Source organism: Bos javanicus, chromosome 8 (genome assembly GCF_032452875.1).
Source record: "Bos javanicus breed banteng chromosome 8, ARS-OSU_banteng_1.0, whole genome shotgun sequence".
Classification (NCBI taxonomy): domain Eukaryota; kingdom Metazoa; phylum Chordata; class Mammalia; order Artiodactyla; family Bovidae; genus Bos; species Bos javanicus.
In genome coordinates this window covers 24,587,857-24,600,965 of record NC_083875.1, presented here as the reverse complement: position 1 = coordinate 24,600,965, position 13,109 = coordinate 24,587,857, and the positions used below count along the sequence as shown (strand labels likewise).

The 13,109-nt window shown below is 39.3% G+C and overlaps 1 protein-coding gene across 2 annotated transcripts in view; it reads right to left on the bottom strand.

Annotated features, from left to right (window-relative positions):
* Nucleotides 1-335: 335 nt before the first annotated feature.
* Nucleotides 336-13,109, bottom strand: part of MLLT3 (MLLT3 super elongation complex subunit) — a 291,192-nt gene continuing 278,418 nt past the window's right edge. For both annotated transcript variants that reach the window (XM_061425188.1, XM_061425189.1), the window contains exons 10-11: nucleotides 12,684-12,755; nucleotides 336-4,667 (exon numbers count right to left, since the gene is read on the bottom strand). In XM_061425188.1, coding sequence (XP_061281172.1) covers nucleotides 4,536-4,667; nucleotides 12,684-12,755 — 204 coding nt within the window. In that variant the 3' untranslated portion in view covers nucleotides 336-4,535. The remainder of the gene's footprint in view (nucleotides 4,668-12,683; nucleotides 12,756-13,109) is intronic.

Genomic DNA, 13,109 nt, shown 5'->3' with positions numbered 1-13,109 from the left:
CAGAGAAAAAAGGGGAAAAAGAAAAAAATACCATGCACAAGTAACCTGGTTTATTCCAAGAATGTACCCTACCATTTCTTGCCCAATCTTTGCAAAGCTTAAAAAATGTACTGGTTTTAGGACACAGAATATGGTGCTAGACCCTGGGGACTCAGAGATGAATGGAGCAAAACTGTGTCCCCAGCCGTTTCTCCTCTCACCATTCCTTAAGACCAGCATCACTTCTTGAGAAAGGCTGGGGGCTCATTTTTCTTGTATGCAAAGGGAAACCAAATCTTGGTCAAATGACTCTTAATCAGGAAGACTGTACGCTGGAAAGAAAATGGAGCCACAACAAATTTGATATGAATTTAAGTAAAACACCTATTTCTGTCCATCTGTACTTACATTTCAACATGGGTTTTAGAGACGGGAAATACATCTTAACGAATGCCTTGTAGTTCACATAGTAGCATCTACACACCATACACAGTGTATCTTTCAACATTACTACACATACACACTCCATTCAAAAAAGATACTGACAGATTTATAAAACGTACTGGCCTTGCACTGTTAATCTCAAGAATACAATTACTTAATTTATTTTTGCACTGCATGGTAGCTGTAGCCACCGTTAGGGATCTGTCAGCATTTCCATCATAACTCTACTTTCAGAATACCGGAGTTCAAGTGCCAAAATACATATTTACAGTTTACAGACAGTGGTTGCTTTGTCTTCCTTTGACTTCTTCAATGCATCTTTACAAGGGATATTCAAGGATGGCAGTGCCTACATAATAAAAAAGTATCATAGAAAACAAGAGGTCAAAAGATGTAGACTTCCAGTCCAAGACTCGACTAAACCATGGGAATCGACTCCTCAACATTCATTGCAGTTGTAGTAGTCTGTACATTATACTCATAGCTTTAGAGCAACAGTCCAAAGCAAGATTTTAAGGTATGTGTACGTATGGAGTACACAGCATTAGTACACAAAAGTGCTAAGGGTGGAAAGTAACAAGCATACAGCGAACTACTCCAGAGCAGATCACCTCCACAGTGAGAAAAATGAACACACACCATCCAATAGCAACACGGGCCATTTCCAACACGAAACATCCAACTCCGTTACCTAGGGACACCTAAAACATTTTAAGAATAAAGTCTCTCTCAAATACAAGTATGTCAACTTATTCACACGTGTGGGGCTCTAAATAGTATGTGGGATGGTATGCAAGCTGAAACTTTTTTTTTAAAAGAGTAGCTGGGTCTGTAAAAGTTACCAGCAGAAACATTTTTGGTAGAAGACGTGTTTAGTGGAAGAAAACCAATTTTATTGGTTCTTCCCACAAAACAGGTGGGTAATTATTCAGATTACAGCAATTTGCTTTGCAATTTAAAAATGTTTGGGACACTCTCCTAGGAATTTTTTCTCCTAGAGATTTTGTCTCTTGATCTTAAGTTTTTATGTCCTCCCCTACTTTGACACAATATGCAAGCATATATAGACATATCTTTTTGTCTACATAAAGACAGGTGGATTACAGTGAAGAAACAAAATAGCTGCACGCATTTTTGTTGCTAACATGCCTGCTATAAACTAAGCATATCTTTTTCTAAATATCCAGCTGCAAAACCAGAGGCAAATGCTAATTGATAAGGGGAGGGGAGGAAGTACTGTACATAAATTGTTTTTTCCTTTGAATTGCTGAGGGAAAATTTAAAGTTTATTATACTCTGGTTGGCTTAAACCATATTCACACTCACCCAATTAATTTTATTGGAAACATCTATCATATATATATATATACATACACACACACACACACAAAAGAAATTAAACCCTGCCATTTTCCCTTCATGCTTAAAAAAAACTGAAGCCACTGTTAAAACACACATGTCAAAAATATCTTAATAGGTTTCAAAGGTGAGTGTACATAAGTGTGGCAGAACTCAGCGGGTTTCTAAGTATAACTATTAGAATTTAATTGAAAGGGGGTTTATCATTTCTGCATTTAAAAATCAGATGAGAGCAAAGAGTTCAACTTCTTAAAAAAATTAATAATATGACTCTTATTCTATTGGAATTTCATGGAAAACTCATTTTTCTGTCTCAGTGAAGGGTTAAATTTTCCTGAATTTTATCCATTCCAGACAATATTCTGAAGACATTTGCTTTATTACCTAAATTTTAGGCCTAAAGTTTATCACTGTAATAGCTTCCCTTCTTACTATCCTTTTTGTCTGCTTACTTCTTACGTTAACCAGTTTCTTGGTCAGTAACCTAGGGAACAAAAACATCTTTACATTGCCAAATCACAGTTTTGGTCACACAATTTAAACACAAAAATAAAAATGGCCCATACTACATATATACATTTCTAGTTAAACTGCACAGATATTTTAGTTAAGGTACATACATTTCTGGCTTAATTAGAATGTGTGAATTAACATTTAGAAAAATTTCAAGAGTTTTAAATGTCGCAAACAATTCCATATAAGCATTGTCCACCCCTTTCACCTGTAAAGTTAAAAAAAAAAAAAAAAAACAACTAAAACCATGCAATTCATCAGTCACCTGATGTTCAAAATGACTCAAAGTTCCTCTGTAATTAAACAGTGAGAAGTGGACTACGAAACAAATGCTTCAAGGATGGTCCTGCCAATCGTAAGAGTCATAACATTATTGAAAAAGTACATTTGTCCTCAGAGAGGATGCTTTTGAGAAGTAATTTACAAGGAGCATGGCTGTATTATAATTTTTTTTAAGGAAAAAAATAGTGTCTTTGGATAGAAAAAAAACAATGTAAAAAAAAAAATCCCCTTTTTAAAATGCAGAAATAACTCCATTATCAATCTGCATTTACATTCCTGCCCAAAAGAATGGGTCTGGAAAGACCATTTTCTGTACAGACCCTAGTTAATCTCTGTATGAAAAGACAGCATCTGGCGTGGGAATCAACAAGGGAGATACTGGTCTATTAGCACACATAGAGACTTTCTTAAGGCTGATCCAGTGAACGAACCTTTGGATCCAGAAGTATTTCTTCGTTTTCTTTTCTTTTCAGTTGAATTCCTAGTACAAAACCTTGGTGCTGAGCTGCTCGTATTTTGCATGTCTCCACTTTTGGAGAAGATGGAATAATGACACCAAAAGTACTTTGGGTTTTTTTTTTTTCTTTTAAAAATAATTTGCTTTCTTTTGCATGCCACAGGACAGATTTCTAGTTTCAAAACAGGGTACATCAAGAACAAAAATATCCCCCCTCCCCAACCATCTTTATTGTCAACCGTCTTTATTGTCACCAATACAAGAAATCCTTCTGGAAACATAAGCAAGTGACTAAATAGGTATCGAACCACTGAATCTACAAGTTAATACATAATATGTTATGGCAGAATAATCAAGAGTTTTCCCCCAAAGAAAGATTTTAATTTTTCAAATATAAAAGAGTCTAAGAGGATCATATGAGAACAAACAAAGATCTCTTACTCCAGGTTTGGTGGTAAAGATGGGTAACACACTGGCAGCTGAAGAAAGCTGAACCTCTTACTAATAAATAGACCCAAATTAAGAATTTCTACAACATTTCTTTAGAAAACAGAATCAGAATTCCTTCTTTTTTTTTTTTTTAAATGATGATCCTGTGGAATGCATTCACTTCCATATTTATCTAATATCATAACAGTGAAACAGACACAAGGATGTTGATGACAGCTCAACAATGTAGGATGCAGGACGTTTACAGGTACACGTTTGTTTAAAAGTCCTACAGGTTTATTGACTAAGGCTAGACAGCAATTCATATGATCCTATTTGGTGCATTTACTACCATGGTCCAAGATCATTCATTATATGGATACAGCCAAGGACTGTAACTTTCAGGAAAAAAAGACCACAAAGAAGAAAATCAGGGTGGCTATTTGGTCCCCCCAGTTGATCATTTGTGTCCTGGAACTGGAAAAAAAGGTGGAAAATACAGACTGCAACGAGTTAAGGGACTTGGAAAAAGTTGCTGGAGAGTGGCACGGTATACGGAGTAAGGTCACTGGGCTTGGGATGGCAAGGGCGCTGCATTGAAAGAGCATCCACGGGACCGAGAGATTAGAATGTCTTGTGGTGTCATTCCCTCAACGACTCTATAGTATGCGATTAATAAATAGATCAGTTATGTAATAAGGCAGTGTGTTGAATATGCATTCGTCCTGTGGAATGAACCACCACAGAGAGAGAGACACGTGATACCATACACATTCTTTAAGTTTTCTCGTGTTGTGTTTGATCTCTTTGTTTTCAAGGCTATCCAGGCTAACTCTTCCCGGGGATTTCCTTGGAGAGAAGAGTGGTCCACTGAGGCTGGTTTGCTGAACCTCTCCTTTATCAAGAGATGATGACTGGCTTTAAAGAAAAATAAAGCTGAAGGTTGTTTGCTTTTTATTTTTTTCCCTTTTGGTTGCATCATTCTGAGTGTTTTCATATAAACAAACAAGGAAAAAAAAATCACAACCAAAAAAAAAAACAATAGTCTTTGATGCATCCAGTTGTTGTATCCTCAAGATGTTCCAGATGTTTCCAGGTAACTCTGTAGTTTACGAACTGTGGTTTTGTCCAGCGAGCAAAGGTCAAAATCAAATGTTGTGTTTGTGATATGAAAGTGTCCAGTTTCTTCTATAAGGTTCACAATCTAGAGGAGTGAAGAAGAGAAAGTTTAGGCAATAAGCAATAGGCGTCAAAATGCAAAAAGAGAGGGAGAGAGTAAAATATGGAACCCAAGGGGTTAAGAGACTCATTTATAGAAAGAAGGTCCCATATTATTGATGGCACCAAACTACCTCTTAGCCAATTTGGTAGGTCAAAGGAATATTAACCCTTTGAACTTCTCAATGAGAGCAGATTACCTGTTCTCATCATTCATATTCTTTAAACTGATTCCTAACTTTTAAGTCATCAACAGACTATTTTACTATAGGGGTGGGAGTGAGAATGGATAGTTAATGGGAGATACAATTTCAAGACCCTTTTAAAAATTACTGACCCAAAGGACAGTGGCTGTACTTAACAGATGAAAGGAAATTCCAGCCTAGGAATAACAAAACTCCTTATAAAAATATGTACATGCAGAACACATACCAATATAATGATCATTTTTCTTTCAGATTACCTTATTGTTGAAAGTTTAGAAAATGCAATAAACCCACCAAAAAAAAAAGGAAACCATTTCCATCTCCACCTCCCTAAAGATATGGGTAGTGACTATAGAGGGGCTCAAGGAAGACTTCTGGGGTGCTGGGACTGCTTCATTGCTTGATTTGGGTACTGGTGACAAAAGATGCATTCACTTTGTTAAAATTGATCTAGCTGCACATTTTGTTATGCTTCCACAAAAAATAAATAAAAATCTATATTCATCCCAACAGTCATGTTCAGTGGATGGCCTTGAGCGTTTGGAGGTAATAAGTATTATCTACAGAAAGAAAAGATGCCTTGTCTCCCCATTTGGAATAGCTATACCTCATTCCTTGAATTGGCTCCAACTTCCAGAAATATGATCAACAGAAGTGGTGACAGAGTTACTGTTGGTTTTGCCCGGTTTTCAGGAGGACACTTTCTAAGGTTTCAACATTAACAATGATGTTGGTTATGATTTGAAAGAATTTTTTATCTTGTTGTGTGTCTTTCTATTCCTATTTTACAAATAATTTTATCAGAAATAGATACTGTGCCTGGCAGTGTGGGTTTTAGGTATGTTTGTTGTGAGTAAATTGGAATGGAGGGAGGTTAATTTCAGCAAGCTTTGTGAAAGAAAGAGGAAAATCACCATCAAGATGAAAGAAAAACTATTTGTGCAGAGAAACCAACTGGCAACCCATTTGGCTTATTTGTAGTTGTCTGTTATCCTCTATCACTTGCTTCTGTTCTTTCTCAATCATCCTAAGAGGAGTAATTTTAATTATTCAGTCTATTATTTATTCAATGAAGTTTTAGATTACCTAGTCTGGAGTTGAAAACAGCAGAATGGAAACTTTTGACCTTTTCTTCTTACAATTAGTTTTCTTCAAAAAACAGTAAATTTGCGAACTGTTTCCTATGGGTCAGTGGCTCTCAATAGAAAATGTGCTCCCCATTCCTGACATATTTGACTGCCACAGAAACATAAAAGGCACAGTGAACCTCATTCCAATTAATTGCACAACTCCAGACTGAGCTGTTATTGCCGTATTCAACTTCTGAAACTATTTTTTTTACAGATGTAACTGTGGGTTTAATAACAAAACCAGTTACTCCCCTTGCAAAATCATGACAGTCACAGCAGACTGCCTACCTCCTATTCATGTGTCCCTTCTTCTTTCCTAGCAGAAGCTTGACTTTCTGGAAGTGGCAATACACTGGCTTCCCAGACCCACTTGCAGCACTAGGCAGACACTGCTATTCACAGTTTGTCAAAAGTCACTGGGCTTTTAGGAAAAGTTTCAGAAGGGTGTGGACTATGGGCAGGTAGCTTTTGCCCTCTGCTCCCTTCCTGTCTGGAAAGAAGATGCAACTCTGGAAGTGCAGCATCTGTCTTCCCCTCATGTGGATGAATCAACGAAATGAAAGATGGCAGAGCAGAGTGGCAATGAGTCTATGTCCTCGGTTCCATCTTTTAAGCCACCACACCAACCATGAATCACTTACCTCCAGGCCTATTATTATATGGGGTGGCAGGGAGGCAGGATGCAGGGGTAGAGAGGGAGCCTTACTTGCTTAAACCACTAGACTCAGGGTTCAATTACATGGATCAGGAGATTATCTGAAGGCGCGTTTCTGATTATGGTTAAAGTATGACATTCATGTAAGCATTTATCAAGCTAGATCTTATTAACACTAAAGATCTAAAATGAACTCTCGTTGGCTTTATTAGTTAATAGTTACAGGATAAGTCACCCCCATACATCTATATGCGTAGAGAAACACGCACACCCAGCTATGTCCACAAATACAAGCCTTTCAAGGCAATCCAATACTTACTATATATTTAACATTAATTGAATCAAGAGTACTTTCCAGAGTAAATTATCTTTTTGCTACATCGATTAGAAATACTAAAGACGAACTGAAAATGTGTAAACTTCAGTACAGCAACAAACAGCCCCTTCAGAGAGCTCTTTTAGGATGGAAACAAATAGCCTTTCAATTTATGCAATAGAAGCAAATGACAATTATCCCAGAGTGTGGCTCCTCTTCTCAACGAGCTGGCCAGCAGGTAAATGCCCAAGCATTCAGAACAGAGAATCCTGAATTTGGCATATTTAATCCTGACTCTTTTCATACTGTTCATGGGGTCCTCAAGGCAAGAATAATGAAGTGGTTTGCCATTCCCTTCTCCAGATTATGGCATCCGGTCCCATCACTTCATGGCAAATAGATGGGGAAACAATGGAAATAGTGACAGACTTTATTTTGGGGGGCTCCAAAATCACGGCAGATGGTGACTGCAGCCATGAAATTAAAAGACACTTGCTCCTTGGAAGAAAAACTATGACCAACCTCGACAGCATATTAAAAAGCAGAGACATTACTTTGCCAACAAAGGTCCATTTAGACAAAGCTATGGTTTTTCCAGTGGTCATGTATGGTTGTGAGAATTGGACTATGAAGAAAGCTGAGTGCCAAAGAATTAATGCTTTTGAACTGTGGTGTTGAAGAAGACTCTTGAGAGTCCCTTGGACTGCAAGGAGATCCAACCAGTCAATCCTAAAGAGATCAGTCCTCAATATTCTTTGGAAGGACTGATGCTGAGGCTGAAGTTCCAGTACTCTGGCCACCTGATGTGAAGAACTGACTCATTGGAAAAGACCCTGATGCTGGGAAAGACTAAAGGCAGGAGGAGAAGGGCACGACAGAGGATGAGATGGTTGGATGGCATCATCGATTCGATGGACATGAATTTGAGCAAGCTCCAGGAGTTGGTGATGGACAGGAAAGCCTGGCAGTTGCAAAGAGTCGGACATGACTGAGCAACTGAACTGAACTGATCCCGACTCTGCTCTTTGAATGGCATTGGACAGAACATCAGAACCTCTGAGCCTCAATTTTCTCAACTGTAAAATGGGGACAATGCCACCCATTCTACCTATCATGCAATGTTGTTTAGAGGATCAAATAATATACAGAACATGAAGCTTCTTTATAAGCTGAAAATTGCTACACAGATGAGGGCAACATGATTATGACTACCATGTAAACATAAACGTATCCTTAATTATCCAGGAGGTAACTATACAACACATGAGTTTTCACACCCAGTGCTTTTTCCTCTGCCCCTCATTGACTGTTGGCCATTTCATCAGCACTAAAACAAATGAAGCAGGGAAAATGCCAGAAGCTAAAAGTCAGAAAAGATCTCCTTGAAATTAAAAAAAAAAAAAAAAAGTATAATAAAAGTTTGCAGGAGAGAGGAAAGAAAACAGGGAGAATAGCAGCTGAAGGAAAGTAGTTGAAACAACAAGGGATTTCCCTGGAGGGCCAGTGATTAGGGTTTTGCCTTCCACTGCAAGCAGTGTGGGTTCAATCCCTGGTCGAGGAGCTAAGATCCCACATGACTCACGGCCAAGAAATCAAAACATTAAACAGAAGCAATATTGTAGTAAATCCAATAAAGGTGTTAAAACGGTCCACAGCAAAAACAAAAAAATCTTTTTTAAACAACAAACTAAAACCACAATGTGGGGGTAAAGAAGTACAGTCCTACATTTTCCCTTGAAAATGACAGGTAACTCACCATTGTAAGAAAATAAAATTCTGTGACTCAATCTAGTTGCTTACTAATTACTAAATAATAAATAGAAGAAAGAATAATAAAAATACCTTCTAGAAAAGGCCACTTGGTTTTAAAGCAAATAAACACATTTACTCACTAGGATATTCAACCCCCTCACCTCATGGGCACTGTACTATCTTGTAGGTTCCGGGGCTTCGATTACAGCTCTCCTGCCTCCTCCACAAACTTCACACCCCACCCTGCCTGCAGCCACACACACACAAAGAAACGAAGGGGATCTGATCACTCGCACTAAATGAACCCTGCATTTTTACGGGAGCTGGTAAGAATGCATCAAGGTGGAGGCAAAGACGGCCTTCGAGCAGTAGGAGTGCCAACAGATGGGGCGTTCAGGACTATTTGCCAATGGGAACAGCATTAATGATCTGAATTATTAGAGCATGAATCTACACCCTCAATTAAGTAAAGACTTCATAAAGAAAAATAAATGTGGGTTCCTTTCCAGGAATCCTGATAGTTAGAACATCAGAAACAGAGCATTAACATGCTTTATGGTAATGACACAAGCCCCACAACCTACAGACACCACCCCGCTGGTCCCTGAAGGACGCCCTGCTGCCGTGCCGTAGGATTCCCCGACCTGCAAATGCACATGCTGCCACCCTGGTGTCGTTACCTTGCATCAGACTGCAATGATGAATCTAACTCCAAAATAATAGTAACAGTAAAAGGCAGACTGACTGCAGAGGGGGAAAGCAGCCAGGGGCACACGGTATGTTATAGGTAGTGAAGGAGGAAGAGCATGGAAATTGCTGAGCCCATTCTTCAGATGACGGTGGTTGTGCAAATATTTGTGATGGATTATTTCCTGCCACATCAGCTTTGGAGGGGGTACTATGCAGGGTTTTTTTTGTTTTCTTTTTAAGGGGTAAGATCCACTTGTTTAAGTCTACGGCTTCTTCCCCCAACCCTGGTTATAAAAGTCATAAAAAATTATAAAAAAGGCAATAAATTATTTGTAGTCTGATTTTACACATATTTGCATATATATATATATATATATATATATATACACACACACACACACACACACACACATATATATGTATGTATATAGGCTTCCTTGATGGCTCAGCAGTAAAGAATCTGCCTGCAAAGCAGGAGACAAGAGTTTGATCCCTGGGTTAGGAAGATCCCCTGGAGAAGAGAATGGTAACCCACTCTAGTATTCTTGCCTGGAGAATCCCATGGACAGAGAAGCCTGGCAGTCTACAGTCCAGAAAGTTGCAAAAAGTCAGACACAACTGAGCGGCTGAACACACACACATACACACACACATACATATATATATATATATTTTTTAAAGGATTCTTTTCACCCAAACAGCCTCTTCACTGAGTGAGAAGTCATGAACAAGTTTTGCTTCCGTCTGGAGGGAAGTCAGGGCTGGGGTGAGCTAGGTCTTCCTGCAGAATGGCCCCTGCTATGCGGACAGGGAAGCCCCGTCTACGGCTGTGACAACATTACTGGGGTTAGGAAGTGGGCCATCAGGCTCCAGTCTTCAAGGAATTCTAAAATACAACAGGAGATTCTCCAGGGTGGAGAAGATCACTTTCGGCAAAACACTTCTCAGGGAGAGTTCTCCACATTGTTATAACACTCTGCCATACCATTTATTCCCTATCTCCCTAAAGAAAATTCTGAGTATAATAGCTGTTACCTAAACTGCTGAACCAGCCTCTAAGGAAGCCCTGGTTTTCCTCAGAGGTTATTTTTTTTCTCCTGAGGAGGATGCAAGCCCAGACTCAGAGCTGGAACTGCAAGAAAGTTTAGAAGTCTTCAGTCTCCCTTTCCAAATAAATGTTAGACATGTGGTTTAAAGAAGAATGAAATTATTAGTCAGTCCAAGGTACTGACATCTCTGGTTTTGACTGTGTCCACTGTACTACATTGTACCTGATGGAAAAGGGCCTTAAGAACGCAGCCTCTCTTGATCCAATGCTTTCTGTTCATTAACCTAGATGCCGGGTGCCAGCACTGCATGATCCCAGAATAAAAAAGAGATAAACCATTTTTTGTGAGCCAAATAAAAATGTCAGGCCAGATTTTCTGATAGGATCCCTTCCATAGGAAAAGAACTGGGATAGGCTCCCGGGCTCACTAGAAATCCTGTCTCAGGTGCTATGGTCTGCATGGCAGAGGAGATAGACTCTGTGGAACGCAGTCCACAGGATGCGCAGCGCTCAAGGTGGGGAATAACGTCAGTGCTCAACAGTGCTATGCTTTACAATAGGAATTAATTAAGCAGTAAACCATGACAGGACATGCATCATGGTATCATAATCACAAGCCTCAGCTGCATTACAAGGCAAAAGGCCAAAGACTGAGAGCTTTCAACCAGCCTGGGAATGCAATTAGGTTGAAATGCTGTGGGCCCTGGAGTGCCTTTATGCTAGGTTAAAAATTCATAGATATCACTCTCTCCCTCTAGAATGCTAAAATAATCCACTTCCATGAAACTCTCCTGTTAAGCCACCTTCCCTCATAACGCTTTCAAAGGTCAAAATAAAGGGCAATGTGAAATTGGGAATGCCAATGACACCCCATGGTAAGACCCTGCCCAATGGCACAGTATCCTCGATTCACTGGCTGGCTTTCTGTGAGAAGGGGGTCCCAACGCTGCCCAAACATCTATCTTGCTCTCCTGTGAGACACTATTTAGGTCCAATTTGTTCAATAATAGCTTTATTAGACAGCTTTTCCACAGTGGTTCAGAGCTGGTGCTCAGGAAAAAAATGGGAAAATCAGCTAAATAGATTTACCATCACCATTCAGGCAATGGGCCCCAAATAATTGCCAAGTGGCAGGCTAACTGACTAATTTTCAGTTGTACAGAAAAAAATTGAAGAAAAATACTCTCGATATACTAGGATATGTCTTAGAGCAAGCCACTCAGATCCTGCTCCCTGACCTATTGCACACTTAGATAGACATGCAAGAAATGCAACTTATCCTCAATTAAGAATTATAGGTCTGTAGTCTTCTGTTCAAGTCTGAAACTCTAGAATTTTAAACCTTATCAAACCAATCAGGGAACTTGCAAAGTTTGAGAGTATGTATTTATAGATTTAACCAAAAATGTACACAGAATATAAATGTGACCATCAGCCATTAAATATTAAACACACACACACATATACACACAGCTGGGGTAGATTAACTTCTAACATCAAGTCATTTGAAAGCAGTCTTTAAAAAAAATTCCAGCAGCAAAATAATCTACAAATCTACCCTGGAATTTAGAACACAACCTTCACTTTGAGTATTAAAGAAAAATTATTTTATCTTTAATTTTTGATGCAATGGGAACACATACTATAACCGTATGAAAACTAAAAACCACCCTCCTTCTCAAAACATCAAATTGTACTAATAGAAATGTCCCCACTCAAAAGTATTCCACAGTTGAGTTCATAATAATAGAATGTATGTTAAACAAGATAAGACAAAAGAGGAAAATATTTATTTTCCTTAGAATAGCATTGGCAAAGGTTACTAAATTGAATCACAAATGTTTACAGCACTTGACTGCAGTTCTTATCACTGTTTTCCCATGAAACCAGAAGCCTGGCCCCAAAGGTTTCTGCATTCCTCCCATCCCTCCGTCAGCCCACATGACAGCATCAGATGGCTTGAGATCAGTATGTTGCAGCATCGTCACTTCCCCAAGTGCCCCGTTTCCATTGTCTGTGGCACCAAGGAAGCCCCAAAGCAGACTTCCAGGTAGCCTTGGAAATAAGCCCCTCCCCAAATACTCTGCAGGTGGCACTGGCCCAGAGAGCGTGCGGCCAGTGTGCCTCCAGGTGCTGTCACACCAGCGCAGGACAAACCAGACCTCAAGGCTTCTGGAAAGGCTGGTGTTCAGAAGCCCTCCTCACCTGCTGCAGAATGTGTCTTTCCCTCAACGTCATCAGCCTTCTGTGAAGCTCTACCAGTTCATCGAGGTATGCCTGAAAGAGAACGGTATGCCCCCAGTGACAAGCATTTAGGAAGCAGTTCAAAAACAAAAGGATAAACAAGTAAGAACATACCAGAGGTGGTTAGAGGTCGCACATTCTACCTTCTGCCCTAAGCTGTGTGGATGCACTGCCCAAGGCCTTTGCAGACCAACTCTCCTTTGGCCAACTAGTACTTTCTCAAGGCAGCTTTTTTACAAAATAGGGCTATTTGTGAACTTATTTGCTCCCAAGTGAACAGGATTAACCCTCTCCCAACCATACCTCTACAGAGAGAAAAGGAATTCAATGAAAAAATGTGAGCTTAAGCATATTATCACAGTACATATTCTTTTTTTCAATTATTCT